General features: G+C 36.6%; 2 protein-coding genes across 4 annotated transcripts in view; one reads left to right on the top strand and one right to left on the bottom strand.

The window, feature by feature from the left end:
* Positions 1–3,780: 3,780 nt before the first annotated feature.
* Positions 3,781–17,739, bottom strand: LOC126808900 (GTPase IMAP family member 4). 2 transcript variants are annotated; one of them, XM_050533959.1, is made up of 6 exons: positions 17,670–17,739; positions 14,676–14,831; positions 9,959–9,990; positions 9,005–9,248; positions 8,218–8,246; positions 3,781–5,295 (listed from the first exon to the last, which is right to left on the bottom strand). In XM_050533959.1, exons 3-6 carry the CDS (start codon positions 9,984–9,986, stop codon positions 3,959–3,961), a joined length of 1,638 nt encoding a protein of 545 aa, XP_050389916.1. In that variant the 5' UTR covers positions 9,987–9,990; positions 14,676–14,831; positions 17,670–17,739; the 3' UTR covers positions 3,781–3,958. The 2 variants fall into 2 exon arrangements, with proteins under 2 accessions (XP_050389916.1, XP_055956723.1); XM_056100748.1 differs by lacking the exon at positions 17,670–17,739 and adding an exon at positions 17,347–17,465.
* Positions 14,277–22,494, top strand: part of LOC126808898 (GTPase IMAP family member 7) — a 46,746-nt gene continuing 38,528 nt past the window's right edge. The window contains exons 1-2 of one of the 2 annotated variants that reach the window (XM_050533953.2): positions 14,277–14,404; positions 17,480–17,537. In XM_050533953.2, coding sequence (XP_050389910.1) covers positions 17,519–17,537 — 19 coding nt within the window. In that variant the 5' untranslated portion in view covers positions 14,277–14,404; positions 17,480–17,518. Of the gene's footprint in view, positions 14,405–16,950; positions 17,048–17,479; positions 17,538–22,494 lie in introns of those variants that run through there. The other variant, XM_050533951.2, reaches the window with a different exon arrangement.

Raw genomic sequence — 22,494 nt, 5'->3', positions numbered from 1 at the left:
GAATTTTCTTTCATATCCGGGTTCAAATCTCTTTTTATTTCTGTTTAAAAATTTGGCAACATCCCATATAATGTTGTGTTAACTATTAATTAATGGTTTTCGTTTATGTGTGTATTTGTATATTTTGACATATAATTTATTTGAAAAACCAAAACAAAAGTGGGAAGATTCGACAATGCATGTTTTATGTAAACTGGACACTTGTAAAAATTTGCAGTTTGTAGGCGAGAGTTTATAATTCTACAAAAGCCCGTGTTAATACAAAGGAAAAAATAATTTGCCAGGAAACGAGACATAATTCTCACAGCAGCTAAGTCATTTTGGATGTCCACAAAGGTGGTCGCAAATTTATTGTTTTGCAGGTAATGCACAAATTTAATAGATTTTTATTGTACAAGCAAGTACCGGTAATCAGAGTGAAATCAATAGATTTCTGTGTCTTACGAACACAAACAGTTTGTACAAATTTTAAATATATCAGATAATAACAATAGTAGCAGGAAGATTTATCCAAAATCGTCGCAAATCAATAGGATTCATTGTCGGATGTCAACGCAGTCATATTGTTTGCCTACAAGGTTTATACAAGCGGTTGCCATGCAAGATACGCCCACATTTTGCAAGAGATGGACAGAGAACAAGTTGAAAAAAAAAAAAATGATTTTTCGTACAATCAAGGGCCATAATTCATCCGAAGTTACGATCCAATATGCATGAATATTGAAAGGAACCAAGATCTATGGGTTATAAACATGTATTTCAAGTTTCATCAAAATCGGATCAACTTTGTGTCCTCTCTCTAGAGGGTCCACAACCTTGATATACCATATATTTACAATATTTGCATACGAGGGGCAGCCATTTTGTCCGGCAGTTTTAGTCCGATTTGTACGAAATTTAGACTCAACCATCATAAGGGTGTAACAGTGATATATTCAAACGTTTTTTAAATCGGATAAAAATTGGGACATCTAGAGGGACCTCAAGCTAAAAACGCAATTTTTCGTACAATCAGGGGCCATAATTCAGGAAGTAACAATCCGATATGCACGAATATCGAAAGCAACCAAGATCTTTGGGTTATAAACATGCATTTCAAGTTTCATCAAAATCGGATTAAAATTTTGACCTCTACAGGGTCCACAACATTGATATACCATATTTTTACGCTATTTGACTACGATGCGTGGCCATTTTGTCTGTCAGTTTTGGTTCGATTTTTACGAAATTTGAACTCAACCATCCTTAGGGTATAACGGTGATATGTTCAAACTTTTTTTTTTAAATCGGATAAGAATTATGACCGCTATAGGGTCCACAAGCTAAAAACGCGATTTGTCGTACAATCAGGGGCCATAATTCAGGAAGTTATGGTCCGATATGCGCGAATATCGACAGGAACTGAGATCTTTGGGTTATAAACATATATTACAAGTTTAAACCAAATCGGATAAAAATTGTGACCTCTACAGTGTTCACAAGCTAAAAAGGTAAATTATTGGTACAATCACGGGCCATAATCCATGAGGTTACAGTCTAATACATGCCAATATCGAAAGGAACCGAGATCTTAGGGTGATAAACCTATATTTCAAGTTTCGTTGAAATCGGATAAAAATTGTGACCTCTAGAGTGTTCACAAACAATTGTGGACGGACGGACGGACAGGGGCGACGACAATATACGTCCACATAAAAATGAATTTAAAAATTGTGTCTAAATTGACCATGAGCAGTCGATATGTGAGTAATTATTGGAAATATATCTTTCCAACAAAATATAATATTATATATAATATATATTTGCGCGTATTCACTGCGTCTGTGTATATTAAACTGAGGCATAGCTTATTCCCTGGTGCGTTTTATTTGCTTTTCGGTATATTGAACTGAGGCTTCATATCCTATTCATCTTAGGAAACATCTGGTTGAATTAAAGAATATATTATTTTTTTTGTAAAAGATACATTATGGATGATTAGATAAAGTACTACCAGTCCTCACTATAATAGTTAAAAACTAGAGAATGTAAAGGAAATATGCCGAAAATTTCAGTCAAAATGCTTCCCTCTAAGCCGAGAAAACCTTATTTTAAAATCACTGTAGCCTTGGTTGTCATCGTTACCGCTGTCACGGTAATTAAAAAAGTCTCGATTATCCATTTTCGCGGATAATCATCAATGGGCATTGAACGGCAATCGGATACAAATCCAATGGAAATCTGACATAAGATGTCATCGAGAATTGATTATGGTCTTTTTATGTGCATAAATGTTTAATTAATAGGTTATATAACATTTCATACCTACAAAAAGACCTGCAGTAGGGAGATTTAGCTATTAGCTATTACATAATTCATGTTTTTGTTGGCTTCTAATGTTTGAATAAAACAAAAATAAATGATATAAACGTTGGTAAATTACAACGGGATAAAAACTGCTTGGGAAAATATATCCAACATGATGATATGTGAATAAAAGTAAAATGGAATGGAAATTAATGTCGCGTGAGCACCATTCCAGAAAACTAAATGTTTCTAAAGTCAAAATAAAAGCTTGTCATACTTCAAAAACATAGTTAAACTATTCATTAAATTTCGAATTATATTATCATTATTATAAATGCCAAATGAACATGTAATCAAGGTAATATCAAATTCATTGTTTAATTGTATCATAAGGTCTGTCATGGAGTCGACTGGAGTGGTATCGATTCCTCGATTGTACGTGACCAGGAGTAGGATCGCCTGTTTAACCTCGTGGATTTTCTCCGTGCCCATGTTAGTCCCGAAATGACCTAGTTTGTGTCGAGTGGACGTTAACCCCCTCCACCCCTCTCCGACGTGGTTTCCCCTTTTCAGTGGTGCAGGACAGACGGCTGACAAGGGCAGTTGTCTAGTCGTTCGGATGGAACGAACAACTGAGGTCCCGTGTACAAATTGGCGTGCACTTAAAATATCCCTTGGCAGTTGGAATTCGACATAAGAATAGGCCATAGTGCCGCTGCCCGGGCAAAATTTCCCTCATAACACACTGTATGGCGTATGCTCGTCTTCATAGGATATCAGAAGGCCATCTTTTCCCGGTAAGATCAAAACATCGTGGATGATGTTGAGAGACTTAGCTACTTTAGAAACAAGGGTGTCGGGAAACGTGAGATAAACGGGGAACGACAAGTCATAGAGCTCATGACCCCAATGCTTCATATTGACTTTGAATTACATACTTTGAAAATTGTTGCCTCTCTCGCGACTGAAGGAAAGGTGCTAAATGAAAATTATGTTGTAGTATTGGATAGTATCTGATGATATTGGGTGGTATTGGGTAGTATTGGGTAATTCGTCCCGCCGGTTTAAGATATAATTTAATCTAATATTTCAGGTAACAGCCTCCTTGGGTCAAGCATTCCGTCTTATCTTAAGCAAGAACCCGAATGGCATCAACTGACTGCAAAAGCAATAGATCAGGTGAAACCGCAAGATCGAATACAATATTCAAGTGTCTTTGGTCGAATCATACACCTGCCTAGTCTTATAGACACCTGTGTCATGTATATACAGAATTGTCGTCATTTAAAATTAGAATATTAAATAACGTGCCTATTACTTCTAGTCGAATGTAATGCGTCCGTCGCCGAACATCAGTAGTATCTTTCAACTGAAGCTAAATTGCATTCGATCAATAGCAGTTTGATTTGCAAATTATCACATTTAATTAGGTACACATAAAATAACGACAGACTTTACAGCAATATGTCGCTCGTAGATGAAATACTCTTCGAATTTATTAACATACATTTTTTATTCGCTTAAATAAAACAAACCATTTAAAATTACTGATACAATATCAGGAGTTGTAGGTCGGAAAATATGATTTAGGGTTATAACTAAAAACAGTAGCGAAGGTTAAGTATCAAGCAAATGCCTAAAAAAAAGCAAAACGATTTGAACTCCCTTCACCTCACTTTGACCACCAGCTCTTCAACCACCCCACAGCAGCTGACCCCACCCCCACAGCAGTTGACACAGCAGCTGCGCCGACACCCAAAACAGATGCTGCAGCAGCTGACCCAACTTGAATCACCGCAGAACCTATGACCTCTAGTAATTTGTCGTCTGTTTCAGCGTCTTTCTTGGCCTTTCTGTTTGGGTTTATTTGGGCGTTTTCTACCATCTTCTCGTTAATTTCAGTTAACTTTTGTAATGTTTTCCTGAGAGAGGAATCCTCGTCTTCATCGACTATCTTCTGAGTCTGTTCTGCAAGTCTATTTAGCCGCTCTTGTTCTCTTTGCATTTCTTGTCGTCTTATCAAGTCCTCTTCTACCAGCCGTCTCTGCTTTTCTTCCAGGTCTCTAAGTCGATTTTCTTCAAGTTGTAATGCCTGCCGTTTAGCTGCCTCTTCTTCACGAAATTTTATTTTATCTTCTAGAATAGACTGACGCCTTTTTTCTTCTTGCAACTTTAGAGTTAGCAATTTGTTTTTTTCTTCAATTTCTTCTATCTGTCGGCGTTTCTCTTCAAGCATGTTTTCAGCTTCTCGTGTGTCCTTCAAAAGTTGCATTCCATCTGTGCTGTAAAAGTCTTTTTTCTCTGCTTCTTTGAAAATCTGGTCTCTTTGTTGACGGAGTTCTGTTTGCTTACGTTCCCTTTCACTTCGAATTTCTTTTCGCCTTACCTCTAGAACTGCATCAGCTTTTTTATACATGTCGTTCGTGTAGTACGCTCCGTTGTTTTCGCCAATAGTTTTGTAGATAATATCCAATATAACGTCAACATCTTCTCGTAGTTCATCTTGATCTGCCTTATTATTGATGAACGCGAACCTGTAACCGCACTGTTCCAGTAGATTCTGCAAGACGGGTGGCGATTTTAAAATGAACTGTTTGCGTGAATTATTATCAGCCAATTCATCTTTGCGAGTAAACACGACGATGACGTGTTTTATGACCTCTTTACCAAACATTTCCTGCAAGATATTCACAGTATCGGCTTCTTCTGGTGTAAATCGTCCCACGGAGAGGACAAAGATATAAATATGCGGACCAGGAGCTGCAAGGGCAATGCTTCTTACAATTTCCCTACTCGTTTGTTCATTAGGATCTCTCGTGTCGAACAGTCCTGGGGTATCCACGACCAATAAGGTAGTTGTATCGTCTAATCGTCTTTCTTCAAACTTGCATTGTTTAGTAACCGACATAAAGCTCATAATAAACTTGAACACCTTCGTTTTTAAAAGATTACTACCAAGGTGGCTTTTTCCTATCCCTGTTTTTCCAACCAGTGCTACTCGTACATCACCTGAAATCAACCAAGTAAGTACATGTAAACGTACGAAACGAGTCGGACCATTAACCACCGTCATTACCACACACTCACACCCTGAACAATTCAATTTGCGAATATTTAGTAAAAAAACCAAAAAAACATGGCTGCGCTGAATATATTATCCGTTATGTCTTTGGGTTACGGGATAGTCAACCGTATTTAACCAGTACAGAAATATGAGTTTTGCAACAACTGTCAATAACAGTTACGTGAATGTCGGAAATTCTTTATTGTAATCAACAAAAATATTTCATAGACATATTTATATTCAATACCCACCGATTGTTTTTCGGTTACTACTTGTCCTTTGATCACAAATGGACATACGTTTGATTTTAGCCCCTACATCCGGTATTACAGTTAACACAACATTTACTCGGTACGCAGTAGGCATCAGTACCTAATACCATAGTCAGTTCAGACGGCTACTATTATACACCTTCCTGGACCAGATTAAGATAGTCACACACAGCCTGGAAATACATCCGCACATCAGCTTTGTCTCAGCAGCAGATTATCGGAAAGGAAGACAGGGTTTTGACCAAATTTAATAAGTTTCACAAATAATTATCCCGCGCCGAACGATATTGAAATTGGCTCCGTCCGTACCGATTTCTTTTCCGGAGCATATCACATATAAAACGTTCAAGATATCTTTATGAAACTTTGTAGACACATCAACCTAGTACAGTCGTTGTGCCTTTTGCCTTTTAGGAAATGAAATGAAATGGGGTTTAACGTCTTACTGTTTTGCTCCGAGCTGGACAGTGTGCTGTGAGGGAAATTTTGCCCGGACAGCGGCACTATGGCCTACTTTTATATTGAATTTCAACTGTCAAGGGATCTTTTACGTGCACGCAAATGTGTACACGGGACCTCGGTTTTTCGTCCCATCCGAACGACAAGACAGCTGTCCTTGTCAGACACTCCGTCCTGCATCACTGACAAGGGGAAACCAAGTCAGAAAATCCCGATGAACTTTCTCGGCCAATGCAGGGATTGATCACGCGACCTCCAGGTTAGCGAGCCTGCGTATTACCCTATTAGCATCGTGGCTCCCCAGGGGAAAACAATTCATATACACATTCCTTAGATCAAAAAACTAAATCCGAAACCTAATGGGAATCAGATCTGGGAATAATAGTTAATCTACAGAAATGGGATCGTATTAAAAACCAACATTTGCATTTACTATTGATACTGGGCTGAAATGGTTTCAAATTTCAACTCAATAGTAGAATAAATGGTACTAATCTTTAGCTAAATTGGAATTATTAAATCAGACCATGTACATTAATTTTTAGCGAGAGAGAGAGAGAGAGAGAGAGAGAGATAGGGGAGGGTTAACGTCCACTTGACACAAACTAGGTCATTTCGGGACTAACATATGGTTCAATTTTATTTCTCGGTCAATGCAGGGATCGAAAACCCGACCTCCAGGCTAGGGAGCCAGCGTCTTACCCTCTTAGCCACCGTGACCCCCTTGTCATTTAGGAATTTCTTGGATGTATATTTTTTGTGTTTCCAAGGAGACAAATTTGACATTCGATTAATTTAATCACTTATGTCTTTTGACATCCGATTAATTTAATCACTTATCTTTTGGTGTACAATTTTGTTTCCGAAGTATAATATAAATCGTTCAAGATAACTTTTTGTAACTTTGCACACACACACCAACCGATTACAGTAGTTGCGCCTTTCGCTATTTCAGGGCTTCTTGGATTTATATTTTTTGTTTCCATGGAAGCAAATTTGGATCATAAACTATTCTAGATAACTGTATGACAGTTTGTACAAATATAAGCCTCTGATAGTAATTGTGTTCGCTAATTAGAAATTACTCGGATTTAATAATTTTTGTGGAAACAAATTTCTCTGTTGAATAATTTTTTGAATGTTTACTACATATTTGACATAGTGTTTCGCAAATAATTATTATTATAGAGCATATGTCATAAACTGTTCAAAATACCTTTATGACACTTTTACATTCATCACCATATTTTATTTTCCGATGTCGTTTCCGGGGAATGTTTCATTATCCGTTTAAGGAATTTTTTTGAAACTTTGTACAAACATCAACCTATTATACTATTTTATTTTCTGATGTATAGGGGGATGTGGGATGGGTGGCCAAATGGTTAGCACGTGCGCGCTGTATCATAAGGTCTGTCATTAAGTCAACCGGTGTGGTTTCGATTCCCCGGTTGAACGTGACAAGGAGTAGGGTCTCCTGCTCCTCCGGTTCCTTCCAATTGCTAAAGACTCCTACGGGCAAGTGAATTATTGAAATAAAGTTGAATCATGTGTTAGTCCCGAAATGACCTAATTTGTGTCGAATGGACGTTAAACCCCATTTCTCTTGCTCTCTTCTGATGTATAAGCTTATATTGTTTAACATACAGAAGCTGATTGAGGTGGGCAAAGGTTGTTGTGCAAACCTTACAGGGAGTAGCGGCTCTGCCTTGTCAAGCTACTGTGATCAGAATATGAATCTTCTGACTAGTCCCATTGACATTCCAAGAAGTTGTTTTCCCTTATGACTTCCCAAAAATGCAGGGCCCCGGGATGGTGATGATTAGTCATCTTGTTGATATTTGAAACATAAAATCAGCCGGGTCCATCCTGGCCTCAGAGTAGTGAATATAAATAGGGTTCATCATGTTAAGTTTGCAAAAATGATGCGCTAACAAAGAATTCGGAAAAGGTGGTGGGGGATTATCCCTGAACAATAGGTCGCAAAGTGCTGAAAATTCTAGTGGGATTGTCCCCTTACGATGTCATTGGTTCAAGGTCAATTTAACACTGAAACCTATATCGCGTTTACCAGCAACTTGTTGACGGACGGACTTAAATGGTACTTAAATGTAGGCGTGAGGCAATGATACATACCATTAGGGCCGAGAATAGTGTTACCATGTCTGTAATAAATAGTACAGATCGGTATTTATATATACGATTTTGAAAATGACAAAACTGATTTCCATATAATAGAAAACTTGTCAATGTTTTGCTATAATGGTTTCTAATTTTCTTTTCTTTCGTACAAGGTGTTTAAAATAAAACAGAATTTCCTAAATAAACCTCTATGTTATCATAATGCTTTCTGGAAGATAATGTCCTACTGTCTGGAAAGTCGTACGAAATATGTGTTTTCGTCGAGTCTGAACTATCTACGTAAAAAAATAAGCATTGTTATTAAACATGAGCTATTATAATGAAGTGTGCTCAGATTTGCGTCAATACCAAAGGACTTTACGACGAAGGGGAAACCACGTAGGAAAATAGCGAAAAACATATTATCGGTCAACACTGCGATCCAACACGGAACCTGAGCCCCCACGGCACTCATGTTATTAAAAGTAGAATGCAATCCATTTTACGATTGACCTGAGCCCCCACGGCACTCATGTTATTAAAAGTAGAATGCAATCCATTTTACGATTAAATATTCCTATGCATCAAATACGTCTCTTGATCTATATGACTCTTGGGTACAAACATTGACATCGGGAAATACAATGTAAGTGATTTACGTCAGTTATAGGTACATATCATTTCAATATCTATTGAAACGGACTGAGTACTTTAAGAGCTATTCAATTATGTTTACGATCACGCCACTATTCTCATAGAAAACATAATATGTTATATTAATATCAAAAAGCCTATTACTTACATTTGTAGTTCTTTTGTTCTTCTTTTTTGGGCTAGACTCTCTTTCAGCTCTCTATCTAATCTCTTAATTTTTTCCTCAATACTTTCTCCCAAGACTTTGTTGAACAGTTTTCGTGCAGTTGAAACATGCTCTCCTCTGATGTCCTTTTCTTGTTGTTGAAGCTCTTGGACATCCTCCTCCGGTATACGTCGTAAACTTTCTAACAGATCCAGTTGCCTTTGAACTCCTTCAGAAATGGAAGTGCCTATCGAAGTAGATACATTTGTATGACATATTCATCTTCGACATATGATTATTGAATTACAACACCCAGCTCCAGTCAACATCTTTTACATACAGTGACTTTATTACACCTACCAACACCTAGCCCCAGTCAATATATGGTTACTGTATTACACCTACAAACACCTAGCCCCAGTCAACATATGGTTACTGTATTACACCTACAAACACCTAGCCCCAGTCAACATATGGTTACTGTATTACACCTAGCCCCAGTCAACATATGGTTACTGTATTACACCTACAAACACCTAGCCCCAGTCAATATATGTTTACTGTATTACACCTACAAACACCTAGCCCCAGTCAACATATGGTTACTGTATTACACCTACAAACACCTAGCCCCAGTCAACATATGGTTACTGTATTACACCTACAAACACTTAGCCCCAGTCAACATCTTTAAACAATTTTTAAGTTTCTTAATTGCTCACCAGTGTTCAAAATATCACGTTGGTATAATTTGTGTGGTTTACTACAGAGTTTTAATTCTATTCGACAGATTGATCAGTGATACAAAAGAAGAAATTAATCTGTGATACAAAAGAATAAATTATTTCTGACCAAAATGTTTGAAATACATATTCACGATAGGTTATTGTAAAGCAACGAAAATGGGCGGTCTTTGTTATAGATGAAAATGGTTCCATATCAGTTAATTTTTCTTACCTTTCAGCTGCATCGCCATGTCTACCATATAACTATAAAAGTAACAAATATGAACATATAAACGATACGTTATTATAAAGTAGATCCGTTTACTTAAACAGAACGCAGATGCATTGCATAAGATCATGTATTACATTTAAATGTTGGATGTCACAAAAATGTCTTAAATTAAGTGATAGAAAAGTGGAATATATTGTTATTAGCGCCAGCATTCAATTAACCATAGTTAATGACAACACTTTAACTGTGTAATATCAAAAGCAATAATTGATTGTACCACATGCTCAATGTTTGTCAGACTACATAGTTCATCTATTTAGATGCACCTACATGTTTAGTCAGTTCATTTAGTACTTCAAGGTTTGATAATTGTAACTCTCTGTTCATACGCCTTCCACTTTTAATCCCGGCAGACCGCGGTGGCGTCCTTACTGCGCTCCTGCGACCGCACGGCGACCAGAAACTGCACAAGGTCGCCAGCAAACGTGAATACAACGCAAGAAAATGGCCCCCAAAAATTACAAACTTGAAAATAGCCGCGTTCCAACAGCTTACTAGGTCAGATCGCAGAATATACTCAAAACAAACGCCGTGACTCGGCAATCATTTGCGACCATGGAGACCATATCACGATATCTGGCGTTTCCAACACGCTTTTACGACGCCTATGGCGATCTTGAGACCATATTTCGTCGTCGCAACAGCGCAGTACGGATATCACCCCGGTCTGACGTTGGGATATACTGATGTGTTTGTTTTTAGCTACGATTGAGTGCTTTCAGTTTCACCTGGCAAATTCAGTGGGGTTTTTTATTAATACATAAACACCTTAAAAATAATATAATTGTATACTATTATGACTAATTAAACTCACAGAGGCCAGTGTAGTGACACAACTATCGCCTAACTCCAAATATTCGCGTTTAAATTAACGAAGCATCGTATTTATCTTTGAAAACGCCACCGAAATCCTTTTCTTCTGGTTCCCTACATCTAACCTCGGCTATATGACGGTAAGTGCTATCATGGACTGTAAATGCTGATATGTAGCTACACCCATACATTGTGATGTGCCTACCGGTTTACTTATTATCAAAACTTAGAAAGAAATTCTCAAAATGGCGTCGTTCGAAGAGTGGGTGGAGCTTTCAATGCAGGGTTATTGGGACCCGGAGTTAACCGAAGTGAGCCGAATGGCCCCTTTTAATAACAAGCAGCGTTTCAAAATTTCTTCCTAATGACGGCTTACAACGCCTCGATTGAAAATACGGTGATTTGTACCCATATCAGGTAGGATTACATGGTTAATGATAGTTGGATTTGGCAGAAATGTTATAAATAACAATAATCAATCGTTGTTTTGATGAAAAATGTTGATAATTGCGCATAATGAAGCCCGATGTTATTCACGTCGGGTTTGCCAGGTAAAACTATATAGCACCATCTCTGATCTCGAAAAACAGAGGGTTGAGAGATGCTGTTTATTATCTAGTAGCATACAAACTACATTACAGACCATTTATGGAGAAAACAAGGAGGTGAATCGCCCCAAAAAGGGTTTTTTGATGGGTTCTGTTAGGGTTGGGTGTAGCCTAGGGTACAGAATGACACCCTAAATGCTTATTCATTTTCCTTTGAAAGGTAAAACTTCAGACAAACAGTCGTCACTGACACCTTTCCTTAGACGAAAATTTTCGTCATCGTTCAAACATTTCTTTCATACAGAAAGCAAAAATCAAATCTTTCTAAACATTTTTTAGTCCACCACTACGTTCAGAGATGAGAGATTTTAACGTTCATTTGACAAAACTAGGTTATTTCGGGACTAACATGGTTCAATTTTATTTCAATAAAATAAAACCAAGTACGAACAATCCAAACCATAAGAATTCGAAGTCCTAAAAAAACGTTATAGGCAAAATAGTGTATTCAAGCAAAATAGTATAATCAGCAAATGGACTGCTCCTCGTGTACAAAATACACGACAAACAGTGGTAACAGGTGTCCGGAAGAGTAAGCTCACCCTGCCTGGCGCCACACCCGCCATAGCTGCATCCAAACTATTAGGCGAAATGTCGGTAAAATAGCGTGATTGGCCAATGAACTATCGGTATGCAAAATGCACGCGATGAACTGTGTTAACGATGTAGTAGACATTATCAGGGAGATAGTAATAGTATACGTGTCAATTAAATATATCTAGAATAATAGCCGAGAGAGACACGTTATATTTATCAATCAAATCAATATGACGGCCATAAAACTTTTTAAAGGTTTTAATAAGTTTAGTGCGCAAGTATCCTTGTAGTTGAAGCTTAGATGACAAATGCCTCAATCTACTTAAAAAGTCAGAATAAAAGGAACAAGCTCTCGCGTAACGAATTAGCTGAGACACAAACACTCGATAAGCTGGTGATATTGGAATGTTACTACTAATAAATGGAAAGTTAAAAATCGGAAAGTCAAAGTCATCACGTTTATCGTACAATTTAACACTCAGTTTATGGCAATTGTCAAAATCGAGACGCAGATCCAAGTAGGAAGCGTAATTGTCACTGTCAGTGTGTTTTTAATTTCGAGCTCATCAGGATATATGAATTCTACATAATCACTAAATTTAGGATCATTAAGTGATAAAACGTCATCGATATATCGATAAGTGAAATTAAAAAGTCTGACTGATCGTTTATTAGTTTTTACGAGCGTCTGTATGTAATCGGCTTCGTACGAATAGAGAAACAGATCAGCAAGCAAAGGTGCACAGTTGGTGACCATGGGGATACCTACCACTTGCTGATATATTTCCCCTCCAAATTCAACAAAAATATTATCAATTAAAAAATCCAACATCTGAATTATCTTGATGGCCGTGAATTTGTTTTTGGAATCACTGTGATTCTTAACGAAATATGTGGAATTGTAATTTACAACTTAATATTGATATCTAGCTGTACCTGATTTAGACGAAAAGACACTGTGAATAATGTCTTTCAACCGGGCTTTTAATTTACTATGGGGAATTTTAGTGTACAAAGTAGAAAAGTCAAACGTTTGAATAGATGAGACTGAAGCAAGGGATCTAGATTGCAAACCATCAAGTAATTCTTTGGAATTTTTCAATATCCACATTTGATTTAGCAGTGGGAGGAAACCGAAGGACCCGGAGAAAATTCACAAGGTTGGATAGGCGACCAACCTTCTTTATCACATATAAGCCGGGATTCGAAACTACGTCACTGGAATTAATGTTAAACCACCTAACCCGGCCAATGAGACCTCACTCTTATATACAACTGGCGGAGATGTCTAGATGTCAGCCTAATACTTCACATTTTCTTATTAAAATCTAGGATTTGTGGTGTTTGTTTCTTATTTATAACTCATGCTGTCAACTCTGTTTCGGGATATTGATGTAAAGGTCAAGACAGCTTGCTTCAGCACAATGATTGTACCCCCCCCCCCCCAAAAAAAAAACGCCAAAAAACACAAGGGGTAAACTTATTTTTAGTCTTTTTCTCCCTTTCCGTTTTCCCCCTTTTTGCATGTCAATCTTTGTGGACTTTTTTTTATTTAGAATCATCGAAAAGTGTTTGTATATACATTTTCTGTCAAGTTTTGGTGAATATGTGGGATTTTGAGTCGGAAAGATAAGAGAGTTAAGAGGTTGATTAGGTTGAAGTGTACGGCAAGTTTACATGTAGGCTAATTCCAGTTTGGATCTCTCAAGATTTCTAATGGCGAACCTCATACCTACTTTTCAGCAAAAGGTTGCCAAATGTTGCTCCGTGTAGAAAGCGTTCAACCCAACATTTTGGACAAAGGTTACAGCCGGTAAAAGAGACGAGAATCAACATTAAAGTCAATGGGGAAATTAACGGTGATCTGTGTCCAAAGTGGTCGTATCCTGCAGAACGATCCCTGTAGCTAATAAATCTAGCAATTACATGTGTACGACCTATTTTATTAACGACCTTGCCTCCAATTTTGATCATTTAAGATGTGTTTATTAATAATATCCAGTATAAGTAAATTTTGACTTATTTTTGGTTTTGGTTGTATTAAGTTGACAATCCGAGTCATTATCACTTCTTTTGATCATAAGTTAAGTGGTGTGGCAAGGTGTAGGGTCACCTGTCTTACCTCGTTGGTTTTCTTAAATCCACTACGCGCAAGCGAATTACTGAAAAAAATTACAAAATATGTTTGTCCTGAAATGACCTTGTTAATGTTGAGTGGACGTTAAACCCTAACGTTAAAGTGTCTCGTTCTATAGTTTATCACGTGACGTGTATCAGGTCACTATGCACTGTAGAAGTGTCTGATATAATGACGTATAGTTTTATTCTTTCACTTATGTGACATTAGTTTGACAATGAATATTTTCTGCTTAGGTTATACAGAGTGATAAATAATTGGATTACCACTAGCTTTTTAAAAAAATACTGTGTAAGTAATTAATTTATTTTAGGATTGATCGAGGGCGGTGACATATACCTCATTGCCAATCTTCATTAGTCCAGTTGCAGCAGAACTGTAGGACGTTAAACCCCATTTCATTTTATACCTCACTGTTGGCTTGTGTATCCCTGATTAATTTGGCCTGATGTTCGTTAAAATACATTGTCGTTCACATATGTAAACTGGGCAATATCAATTGATATTTATCAGTGTCGTTAAAATATCGATTTACACACACCATAGAAAGTAATTTACCCACCTTTATGCTTCAAACGATGAAATGTCGATCTAGCCTAAGTACGTTTTACTGAAGAACGCTTTCACTGAAAAACTTCCTTGCTTTGGTAACGATTGGTTTCACTGAAAAACTTCCTTGCTTTGGTAACGATTGGTTTCGGTGTCTCTGTGCATATAGCTGAAAACAAAACGCAACAAAAGTCTCATAATGTTAGGCTGTATTACAGCATTATATGCAATAGTACACATGCCGTTTTCAAAACAATAGAATATATTTGGTTATCCAATTGTGGGTATTTGCAGCTTGGTAAATATTTACCAAATTTGTACACGGCAATGGGTTATAGCGGTATTGTTTTGTCGTTTTATACGCTTACATTTTCACGTGGACGTATATTGTTGTCGTCCATGTCCGCCCGTCCACTATTTGTTTGTTGACAGTCTACAGTTCACAATTTTTATCCGATTTTGACGAAACTTGAAATTTAGATATATCTTCGATAGATCTCGGTTCCATTCGATATTGGCATGTATCGGCTCGTAACTTCATGGATTATGGCCCCTGATTGTACAAAGAATCACTCTTTTACCTTGTGGACAATCGAAAAGTCACACTTTTTATCCGATTTCGAAAACCGTTCCACATGTCACCGTTATACTATAGTGATTATTGGGTTAGAATTCCGTGAAAATACGACGACAACTGCCCTACAAAATCGCCGCTCCTTGTACGCAAATAGTGTAAAAGTATTAATCCCAAGTTCGTCGACCTCTAGGGGTCACAATTTGTATCCGATTTTGATAAAACGTAACGTGTATGTTTATATCTCAAAGACATCGGTTTCTGTACCAAAAATCTCGTTTTAATCCCATGGAATCTCTAGCTGTCACAATTTTTATCCGATTTATAAAGACTCTCGAATTTCGTGAAAATCGGATCTAAACTGCCTGACAAAATGGCCGCTCCATGTACGCAATCAGTGTAAAAGCGTGTTTGAACATGCAGTGACCCTGGGTATGTTCCAATTAAATAGTATACAAATAAAACCGGATCGTTCAGATTTTGACGTTTTGACCAGCAGTTGATGAGTTGTACAATGGCTTTAAAAGTCACATGAACAATGGCAGTTTTATTATTTTGACAATCATATTAGCATAGGTTTACATTGAATATACAAATGCTACGGAGGATAATCAATGGGTTTTTTTGGGTTTTTTTTTTTTAAATAAAACAAACACAAAAAACAACATTTGGCGAATTGAATTACCCCGGCTGAATTTATGGAATAAAATTGTCCTTTGATACTCTGTAAAATCACACATCGGACCGGCATCAATCTTTAAATTATACAAGATTTAATTGCGACTCTTGAGTTAAAATATCGACATGCAGGCGGGTGTCCCTGGGATTTGGAGGCCCCCTCCGAGTCCAATAGAGTAGGTTAAACACTGGTTAAACACTACCCGAGAACTCTCACCACATCTACGATTGCTCCTTCAAAACATAGCAATCCAAAGTGCACTGTGTTAACATTGTAATTCACCATTCCCTGGGAATAAAAAGTTAACGTTACAACCTGGACTGTAGTTTAATCGACATTCTAGTTTAACAAGGTATTTAGAAAATTATGTTAGCTGTGAAGACGTCATTTGTCGAAAATCAATTGTAGATCAGTTGATATATACCACAGTTGATATAAACGATCAAACTGCATGTGAATGTTGCACTACCTCACTTCTGTTCTAATTGCAGAATTATACTCGATGTTAGACGTTAAGTCGCTGTCAATGTAAACAACTTTCGCCAGGCAACCTTATAACTACACAAATCTAAAATCTATCTATAAATATGCGTTCGTGGAAACAGGGAAGTTCGTGGAAACACGGCGTTGTTTCGTTGTGCAAGCTTAAATGAAATGAAATGGGGTTTAACGTCCTACTGTTCTGCTCCTAACCTGGGCTAATGAAGACGGGCATACGCCATACAGTGTGCTATCAGGGAAATTTTGCCCGGGCAGCGGCGCTACGGCCTGCTCTTATATCGAGTTCCAACTGCAAAGGGATCTTTTACGTGCACGCCAATGTGTACACGGAACCTCGGTTTTTCGTACCATCCGAACGACTAGACAGCTGTCCTTGTCAGGCCCTGCATCCTGCATCACTGACAAGGGGAAACCACGCTGGAAAATCCGAATGAACTTTCTCGGCCAATGCAGGGATTGAACACGTGACCTCCAGGCTAGCGAGCCAGCGTCTTACCCACTTAGCCACGTGATCCCCGTTATGCAAGCTAAGCCGTGCCTTGACTGCCAGTCCGACGATTTTATTGGCTCGTTTGTCATATTTAGTTTTTCCTTCAAAATTAACCGATTTTCTAGTAACAGTTTTATTCATGTAAGTACATCTTTATTTTACGATAAGCCAAAAATATATAGCCAACCTTGACTCCATTTCCAAATAAATAAACTATTATACTACTATATAATTGTCATCAACGGCAAATTAGGGTATATTATATATCTATTGAAACCTGCCTAAAAACATAGTTTACAAAGTATTATGTTATTTGTCGACAAGTTTATTCCATTTGAAAATTAATTAATTATAGTACTATACAAAGGGCATCAGCAGAAAAAAATGATATACATGTCTTTTGAAAACTGATTATTAATTTATGATATTAAACGGCTCACTCATTAGCAGTTTTACAAAATCACCGTTAAGTTGATAATTATCCGAGATTTGTTATCGTATGATTCGATAAACTTTAAACCATTTTCATTCATGAGTCATACAGAGATTTACCGGAGCATTTTCCCCTTTCAGCTGTTAAGTAGAACAGCGGAGGACCTGGATCAGAAAGAAATGGCGTCATCAAAAAAAGGTAAGCAATATATTGTCGAATCTTAGCTTTGTCAAAACTACCCTGATATAAATGAATTAAAATGAAATATGGTTTAACGCCCTGCTGTTATATGCTTCGTATTGGCTGCTGTATTATACATCTCTAATTTACCTGCTTGCTGATTTCCAGAATCTGTCAATAAGTCGTTGTATCTACTGTGTTACTAGGCGGGTCTAATAATTTATTACCCTCAAAACCGGTTATGCGAGTTTCTATTTTCGGAATATGCTGATAACTATGCAAGTTATAAATAGCAGGTAATTAAAAGCTGCACATAATACATATATCCGGGGGCCGCGATGGCCCAGCGAGTACGACACTGGCTCGCTCCAGGAGGTTTTGAGTTCGCTACGTCAAATTGATTTATTAACAAAAAAGAGATCAAGTTCATATAAAACCCGAATTAGTATATTTATATCTCAGCTTCTGAACCAGTTTGAAACGCCCTCTTGGTGTCAAAACATACATTTGAAGGGTCATGGCATACACTTATACCATTTAGAAAAAAATCAGATTGCTGTTATTAACACAAAAAAACGAAACGTTTATATATTGAAATTCCCCAAATTCAATACACTGAAAAAAAACTTGTGTTGAAACAACACAAACTTGTGTTGGTTTCAACACAAGTAAGGTGTCTCTATTTAACAACACAAACTTGTGTTGAAACAACACAAAACTTGTGTTAAATGTTGAAACAACACAAAACTTGTGTTAAAATGTATCAAACAACACAAAACTTGTGTTGAACCTTGTGTAAAATCTACACAATACTTGTGTTGAAACTTGTGTTGAAATTTCTGAAACTTGTGTTGAAATTTCTGAAACTTGTGTTAAAATTTCTGAAACTTGTGTGGTTTCATACAAACTTGTGTATAACCATCAACAAAAACTTGTGTTGTATTTTTCCCCAATTTAAATCCAGTATAGCAACCTTTCTATGCAGGACCCCTCTCTTTGCTCTGTTAGACCTGTAAAGTTTGATAAAAGAAGGAAACAAAAAAAAAGTTTGTAAGATTATTATTTATTCATAAAATCATAGGAAAAAGTAAATTAATACATCAAAATAGATATTTGAAATGTTAACAGAAAAACAGAGAATTCTAATACTAATTATATTGTGTTATATATAATGACCCCCCCCCCCCCACTTTACCCATCACAAAATATAAAATAGCTATTTAAATTGTTCTTTACCCCAAAACAAGAACTGAGAATATAAAGATATGTACACAGTATCCCTACCCCATACCCCAAAATATATAATTCAAATTAGGGTTGGGCGATAATGAAAAAATAATATTGTGATAATAATTTATCTAATATCACGATAAACGATATTATCGTGATAATTTTTACGTGTCTATAGAAGTCTAATTTTGAATACTTGTGACGGTCTTGACCCCTGTCTTGTGTGCATACTGTATCAAATACTAATAAAGAAAAAGATATGTTGTATTTATTATTTTATTAATATCAACCCTAACAATCCCCTGTAAATAACAAGAACAATAAATTAACAAAAACAAAACAAAACACTTTGGCACTTCCGGTACTACCAGTACTAGTCATATTATGAGTTTGGAATTTTTGGCAAGTGGGAAACATTAAGGGCTTTGTTTATAGTTGTGGATTAAATTATTTGAAATTCTTTGTCACTTTGTCACAGAAAAACAAAATAAAAAGTTAGGTTTTAAAATTAAACCACACTTCATAGAATACACTGCTGTATAAACTGTAAAACAATTCAGGATTTGAGTTTGACTATACAACACGTTATGTAGTAGTTATTAGCACACTTTCCGAGGTGTATCGGTGAATATCAGGACAGTTTTGGTCGAGAGGCCCAGCTGAGGCGGCTCCCGACCAAAACTGTCCTGATATTCACCGATACACCGAGGAAAGGTGCTAATAAGTTACTTACATCACATTTCTATCGAGTATTGTGAAGCAAAATGTGAAAAATAGTATTTATTATCGAGTCGTTTCAACCGAAAAGTGACAAATACTTTCTGTTCTTTCATTATTTATCCCTTTCTGAGCCTCACGTTACATTTCATGGTAAAATGATTTCGCAGTGGAGAGACGACCTGAGTAGTATTTACACGTGCGTCTTGCTATGATACTCTGAGCGTAAAACAATCACGTGTTTGTTTAGACCACATCGTCAAAACAATGTCTATGGCGAAGAGGACTGCGATATTATTAAATGTAGTGTAAAGGAAACGTGGGTCATTCCTGGTGAAAGTATGCATCGGCGGATGGTTCTTCCGTTGAAATTTATTTGTAATAAAGTTTATGACTTTCTAGGCGGTTTTTTTTTCATCCTGCTTATTTTCAATGCCTGTGAAGTGTCCAGCAAGAGAACTGCGCCTTCTATCATCACAATTAATTAAAATAATTATTCAATATTCTAATTTATATATTTTGCATATTAATATAAATCAAACCAAATTATGAAATAGATGCCAATTGGTATGTATAATAATTGATTTGTGTAATATGTTGTTATGTTAATTTAATGTCATTGTATATGTTTTTGAACTGCCATGTAGTTCCCCCCATTTTGTTTTGTTACTATGATTTTGACTAGTTGTTTCATGTACATTAGTTAGAGCCTCGTTATCAATTGCGATCTGGGCCGGACTAAACGTCCGCTACTGATTGCTTGATAGAAATCTAAAACGGTATAAAAGTATCCGTGTATCAGAAATGATCAGTTAGGCTTGGGCGATAATGAAAAATAAATATCGTGATAATAATTTATCTAATATCACGATAAACGATATTATCGTGATAATTTTTACGTGTGTCTATAGAAGTCTAATTTTGAATTCTTGTGACGGTCTTGACCCCTGTCTTGTGTGCATACTGTATCAAATACTAATAAAGAAAAAGGTATGTTGTATTTATCAGGGTATGAAATAAGCCTCTTATATGGTAACCTCAAAATAGGTTACGCTAATCTGCATCAAATTTGAACTGGTAACCTATAGGTTACGATGCCATATTTGTTTAGAGCCACCCTCGAATTAGCCTAGGGGGATTTTGGGCCAATTAAAAGATTAGCCAGCTACCCCTAAGCTTATTAAATCAGCAGGGCCCATATCCCTAAGCGAATTAGTGGATTATTGTTAATACTAAAACTCTCTACAAAATTGCAAATAACTAAATAAAAAATTTTTTTATACAAAAATGTACAGATTGTCGTGTTCTTTCCAATGATATAAAATTCAATTGTACAAACTAACAATTACCGGTATATTACTATAAATAATATTGAAAAGTCAGTTCCACTAAAATTATGACTTTTCTCTGTCATAATAAACGTGAACATGTATCTCCTAAGATTTTATTTAAAAAAAAAGAACAGTGTTCAAAGTAAATATAAATATATAACTTTTAGAAAGAAATATCGCCCCAAATGACCGTCACTTCATCGCTATGTGACATTTCTGCCTTTGTTGGATATATGGTTGGAATTGTCGTCTTCTTTGCTTCATAGCATCGAAAATAAAAATATATAGTTGCAATGTAATATTCCTCTATGTAGCTTGTATTAAATCCTAAAAGTTTTGATTCAATTTAGCTTTCCAAACTCTAGAATTATTATCCGTAAGTTTTGTGGTATCGTCTGTCTGGAAACGTATCCAAGATATGGCGGCCGACACGCTTGATCTCGGCTGCTTCGCATCATTCATAACGTCCCCCAAAAATAACAAATAGTTGATTTCTTCGACATTATCATGTTCTACGATATGCCTGGCAGTAAATCATAAAAAATCTTATTCCATTTCACTTTCCATGTCATAAAATTATTAGCCGTGAGTGACAACGTGAAAATATTGGAATAATGCCAAAGTCATTGACACGGTGTGAATTTTCACCTCTGACCTATTACGTAAATACCGGAAGATCCATTGTTGAAAAGTATGTTTTTTATTTGATAATTTGCGAATATAACATTCCTTTTCATTGGGTGTTTTATTTTTATTACTCAATCACCATTAATTTAAGAAATAAAAACAATAGAAATCAGTTGATTGATCTGGCGCTTTCGTTCGCTAAAGAGGCAAATGAGTATGTCGTTGCCAGGTATGATGGGTCCGCGAGTTGATTTGCTACCGCCAAAATGACAGGTGCGAACTTAACGATCTTTCAGACATTTATTTATAATTGTAAAATGTTTTAATGTAGTAGTGGAGGGAATATTTTAACTGAAACCTTTAGTTTATAAATTATAGCTCGGTGGTCGAGAACGGAAGTCCATTCGCGTGTTTCCAGGTCATGGTAACCGATGCGTAACCTGAACGACCGTTCGCGTGTTATTTCGTACCCTGTTTATTATTTTATTAATATCAACCTTGGCAATCCCGTATAAATAAAAGCTTTTGTACTGACTTGGGTGTCGTGTTCGCAAATGATGATATAGGTTGGTTGTGTTGCCACCTTTAGCCATTACTGGATTTGTGCAAACTTTGCAGAATATTGTGGCCTGGTCTACGTCGTTTGGCTTAAACCCAAAGAAAGTCCAAACGGGACTGGAGGAATTTTTTTTAGGCAGCAAATCGTCGCTTGTTGTCACTTTTTTACTGTTGCTAGACGCCATGATGGATATTTACCCTTGACCCGCCGGTACTTAATATGCTATATTTTATACTTGTAGACGAATTTAATTCTATCAATAGAATGACATACTAGTTAGTCGAAGCAGAATGTTAAGTTTTAATATAACGATAATATGTAACCAGAACTAGCAGGGTTCTAAAATCTACTTGTCTGAAAATCAGAACAGTGACAGTTGCGACTGGGGTAAATACTCTCCAACCTTGACCTTGCCAAACACATTTTCCTCGCTAACTAGTCCAAGCGACGATGTATTATCATCAATATTGGGACATGATAATTATCATAATCGCGATAATTTTTTTAAGTC

Source organism: Patella vulgata, chromosome 1 (genome assembly GCF_932274485.2).
Source record: "Patella vulgata chromosome 1, xgPatVulg1.2, whole genome shotgun sequence".
Lineage (NCBI taxonomy): Eukaryota > Metazoa > Mollusca > Gastropoda > Patellidae > Patella > Patella vulgata.
Note: the sequence above shows the minus strand (reverse complement) of the source record. Positions and strands in the feature narration are given on the sequence as shown.